Below are 4,521 nucleotides of genomic sequence, written 5' to 3' on the forward strand. Positions count from 1 at the left end.
CAAGAGAGGTCCCACTGCCATGGGATGCACCGCTGCCAGAGCCTGAGGACAGGGAGGTGGAGGAGGTGGAGTTGAAGAAGGAGGAGTTGGAGTTGAAGAAGGAGGAGTTGGAGGAGGAGAAGGTGGAGGAGGAGGAGGTGGAAGAAGTGCATTTGGAGGTGGAGGTTGAGGTGGAGGAGCTGGAGGTTGAGGTGGAGGAGGTGGAACCCCAGGAAGAGGAGTTGGAGGAGGAGGAGGTGGAGGTGGAGTTGGAGGTGGAGTTGGAGGTGGAGGAGGTGGACTCGGAGGAAGAGGAGGAGTTGGAGGAGGAGGAGGTGGAGTTGGAGGAGGAGAAAGCAGAGGAGGAGGAGGGGGGGTACCCATCTCCCCCCTCCTCCTCCTCCTCCTCCCCTTCCTCCCCGTCCTCCTCCTGCTCTGTCCTCATTCTGGTCCCCCTGGAGGAGGGGTCTGCTGCTGCCGGGTCCCCGAGTCCTCCCCAGAGCCCTCGGAGCTCCTGCCCCTCCCCCAGTGCCATGGCAGGCGCTTCGGGGAGCCAGTCCCACCAGGGCTCCAGCAGCCCCGATGAGGAGGGGTCGAGCACCTGGGGGGCCCCGGCAGGGGCCCAGGCCTCGCTCCCAGATGCGCTCCGCGTGAAGGTGGCCGGCCTGGTGCTGCTTCTGCTCCTCAAGTATCGCACCAATCAGCCGACCACACGGGCGGAGATGCTGGCGGCGGTTAGCCAAGATGACCAGGACCGCTTCCCCGTGATCTTCCGCCGAGCCTGCGAGTATCTGCAGCTGGTCTTTGGAGTCGACGTGAAGGAAGTGGACCCCCGCGAGCGCTCCTACGTCCTGGTCAGCATCCTGGGCCTCAGCTGCGATGGGACGCCGAGTGGTAGGCACGGCATGCCCAAGACCAGCCTCCTGGTGCTGGTCCTGTGGGTGATCCTCCTGGAGGAGGACCGTGCCCCTGAGGAGGCGGTGTGGGAAGCGCTGGGGGTCATGGGGGTGTATGCCGGCAGGGAGCACGTATTCTATGGGGAGCCCAGGGAGCTGCTGACCGAAGTCTGGGTGCAGGAAGGGTACCTGGAGTACCGGCAGGTGCCCGGCAGCGAGCCCGCACGCTACGAGTTCCTGTGGGGTCCCAGGGCGCACGCAGAAACCAGCGCCGTGCAAGTGCTGCAGCACATCCTCGCGGTCAACAGCAGGCAGCCCGGGTCTCCGTGTCTGTCCGAAGAGGCTGTGAGCCATGAGGAAGAGCGGGCCTGAGCCCGAGGGGCAGCCGGGCCCGTTCCCACCTGGGGTCGAGCAGCCTCTCCTGCGGGGCACGAAGCCAGGCCACTTCTCCCCTGCGAGTGCGAGCAGAGCGGGCGCTGGGCGTTGTGAGTAGTGGAGGGCCAGGGCGGCTTGGGGGAAAGCGGGGCCAAGCGCACGTTTGGGTGGGTTCTTGTTCTCTGTCTACGTGGCCTCGGAAATCGATCTTTGTTTCGTCGAGGAAGTTTTCAGATGTTGTTCCTTGTCATAGAAGGTTTCGTGAGCCTCGGGCTCAGTGTGGGAGTGGCACCCACGCCACAGGTGTTCAAGAGTCAGAGTTTTGCCGTTTGGTGCAACGAGCTGGGAACCCTTCCGTCCTCGTTCGGGATCCAGAAGGGAATCGCGGTGCCTGGGCTGGGCACAGACAGGGATGTCTTGCAAACGTGAAGACCTTGGCAGTAAACGGATGGCTTCAGGACATGGAGAAATAAAAGATGTTCGTTCTTGCTTCTTGTCCCTTGTCATCTGTCATTCTGGACAAGGGACATAGAGATGTGTGCCTGCCTTTGCTTGGGTCTCCAAGAAAGGAGGAGACACTCGATCTGAGCAGAGGTCCCCAGCTCACTGGGACATTTGTGGCCGGACATTCGCTGAGCTCTGCTCACTCTCGGAAGGGCCCTGTGTTGGCAGTGAGGACACTAGGAGAGGCAGGACACGTCCCACCCATAGGTGACTATCTAGCAGCTGCGGTCCCCATGGGAAGGCAGGGAAAGGTCCCCTAAGAGGAGCAGAAGAAATGAAAGAAGGCTGAGGCGGTGGGGCTCCAGGGGGGGAGCCCCGCAGTGGAGATGCCCTGCCCGAGCCAGGCTGGCCTGGGATCTCTGTTCAGTGCGATGCTTCTGGGCAGCTCATCACAATGTAGCGGGGAGGGGACCGTGGCTGCGGTGTGCTCCCTGCCTCTGTCTCCAGGAAGTCGGGGAGTGAGAGCCTGGATCTGAGGCGCACAGACTCAGCTGTTCAGATGGCGGGGCACGGCCCGAGCCGGTCAGAGTCAAGGTGAAGATCCCGGAAAGGATAGTGACAGAGGTGGGGCCTCGGTCTTGGATGCCTGGTTCGGGCCGGCAGAGAGAAGGGGCCCGGCCGGGCAGCAAGGCGTGCACGTCGACATGTGAGGGAGCACGGCCGGCCCCCCATCCCGGAATCCAGGTCAGTCCAGCCGGCAGCCCGAGAGCCCCCGGCAGGGTGGTCAGGCGGAGCCCTTCTCCCAGCGGGGCTAAGGGTGGTAGACTCGGGGCCCCAGAGGGACGAGCCCAGGCTCTTCCTGGAGCTGGTGTCTGGACCGAGGGAGAGCGGTAGGGCCTAGTACACCCACCCACCCTGGGTAGAGGCGCTCAGGCCCCGCTGAGGCCGGGGTTTCTGGAGAGGGCGGCCGCAGGCTGCGTCCACTCAACTGTACCTCGGGGGTTTGAGGGAGCTGAGGACCTTGGGGTGAGGGACAGGATCCCAGGTCAGAAAGGGCAGGGGCACGGGCCGGGCTAGGGAGTCCAGGCGGGGACATGGGGGGAGGACCGAAGGACTCAGGTCCCTAGGACACACAGAAGGAACCTGCCGGAGCTTGGGCACCCGCGTCCTTCTGTGAAGGGCCAGGGGCAGGATGGGCATTTGGGTGGACGAGTCGGGCCAGACTTCCACAGCGGAGTCTCACAGACACAGGGTGTGTGTGTGTGTGTGTGGGTTGGGGGAGGCGGCTGGGACACCTCAAGTGGGCAGAGGGCAGGGCCTGGGTCCTGTGGCCATTCTTGGCGAGGATGCAGAAGGAGGACAGAGGGAGCCTGGGCCCCTCAACAGAGTCAGTCTGAGCCTTCCGAATGCCTGCCCCTCCCCCGCTGACATGGCAGGTGCTCCGGGGAGCCAGTCCGATGAGGACCCCAGCAGCCCCGATGAGGAGGGGTCCAGCACCAGAGGGGCCCCAGAAGGAGCCCAGCCCTCGCTCCCAGATGCATTCGGCATGAGGCTGGCTGACCTGGTGGCATTCCTGCTCCTCAAGTATCGCACTCAGCAGCCGACCGACCACACAGGCGGAGATGCTGGCGGCGGTCAGCCAAGATGACCAGGACCACGTCTCCGGGATCTTCCGTCAAGCCTGCGAGTATCTGCAGCTGGTCTTTGGTGTTGACGTGAAGGAAGCGGACGCCAGAGACCACTCCTTCTTCCTGGTCACCATCCTTGGCCTGATATGTGATGGGATGCTAAGCAGTAGGCAGGGCATGCCCACGGCCAGCCTCCTGGTGCTGGTCTTGGGGGTGGTCCTCCTGGAGAACAACTGTGCCCCTGAGGAGGAGGTGTGGAACGTGCGGGCTACCAACTGAGACCTACTCTGATGACAACGTGACCTAGGGGCAAGAAATCAGGACGCGTTATCAGGGCATTACGTGAGCAGCACCAACTAACCAGCAGGATCAGTTGGAAGAGACCAAAGTGGGAAGTGTGTGGCCACCGTGGATAAAAGGGGAGCTAACAACTGAAAAGCAACTCTGAGGACAACGTGACTTGGGGGCAAGAAAACAGGACTTTCTTTTGGGGCTTATCTGAGCAGGACCAACTAACCAGATGGAACAGTTGGAAAAGACCAAAGCAGAAAGTGGGGGGGAGGGGCTACCAACTGGGATCCTACTCTGAGGACCACTTGATCTAGAGGACAAGAAAACAGGACTCTTTGCTCGGGCCTAAATGCGCAGGACCAACTAACCAGCAGGAATATGTGGTGGAGACCAAAGGTGGGAGTGTGTGCTGGGGAGGGGTGGCTGGAATAAAATGGGGGCTACCAACTGGAACCCTACTCTGAGGACAACTTGACCTGGGGGAAAGATAAAAGGACTCATTGTTGTGGCCTATTTGAAGAGGACCAACTAACCGGCAGGAGCACGTGGAAGAGACCGAGGCGGAACTTTGTTGGCGGTAGGAATAAACGGGGGGCTACCAACTGAGAAACTACTCTGAGGGCAACTTGAACTGGGGGCAAGAGAACAGGACTCTTTTTGGGGCCTATCTGAGCAGGAACACCTAATCAGCGGGACCAGTAGGAAGAGACCAAAGCAGAAACTGTGAGGGGGGCAGCAGGAATAAAAGGGGGGCAACCACCTGAAACCATTCTCTGAGTAGAACTTTACCTGGGGGCAAGAAAAAAGGACTCTTTGTTGGGGCCTATCTGTGCCGGAGCAACTAACCAGCATTAACATTTTGAAGAGACCAATGCAGGAAGTGGGGGAAACGAATAAAAGGGAAGGCA

At 61.2% G+C, this 4,521-nt stretch overlaps 2 protein-coding genes across 3 annotated transcripts; both read left to right on the forward strand.

Moving 5' to 3' along the window:
* The first annotated feature begins 394 nt into the window (after positions 1 to 394).
* LOC124525742 (melanoma-associated antigen 8-like) lies at positions 395 to 1,739 on the forward strand. Of its 2 annotated transcripts, none has more exons than XM_047098327.1 (3): positions 395 to 833; positions 1,056 to 1,360; positions 1,504 to 1,739. In XM_047098327.1, exons 1-2 carry the CDS (start codon positions 513 to 515, stop codon positions 1,245 to 1,247), a joined length of 513 nt encoding a protein of 170 aa, XP_046954283.1. In that variant the 5' UTR covers positions 395 to 512; the 3' UTR covers positions 1,248 to 1,360; positions 1,504 to 1,739. The 2 variants fall into 2 exon arrangements, with proteins under 2 accessions (XP_046954283.1, XP_046954284.1); XM_047098328.1 differs by having other exon boundaries at positions 1,507 to 1,739.
* Positions 1,740 to 2,886: 1,147 nt separating this feature from the next.
* Positions 2,887 to 3,622, forward strand: LOC124525725 (melanoma-associated antigen 10-like). The gene is given in 2 exon segments (XM_047098303.1): positions 2,887 to 3,294; positions 3,296 to 3,622. Coding segments are annotated over 2 exon segments (714 nt in total). The 3' UTR covers positions 3,602 to 3,622.
* The last annotated feature ends 899 nt before the right edge of the window (positions 3,623 to 4,521 follow it).

The sequence above is a fragment of the Lynx rufus genome, unplaced genomic scaffold (genome assembly GCF_022079265.1).
Source record: "Lynx rufus isolate CCGP_SWC_20201006 ecotype Redwood Valley unplaced genomic scaffold, mLynRuf1.p SCAF_46, whole genome shotgun sequence".
In the NCBI taxonomy this organism is placed as follows: domain Eukaryota; kingdom Metazoa; phylum Chordata; class Mammalia; order Carnivora; family Felidae; genus Lynx; species Lynx rufus.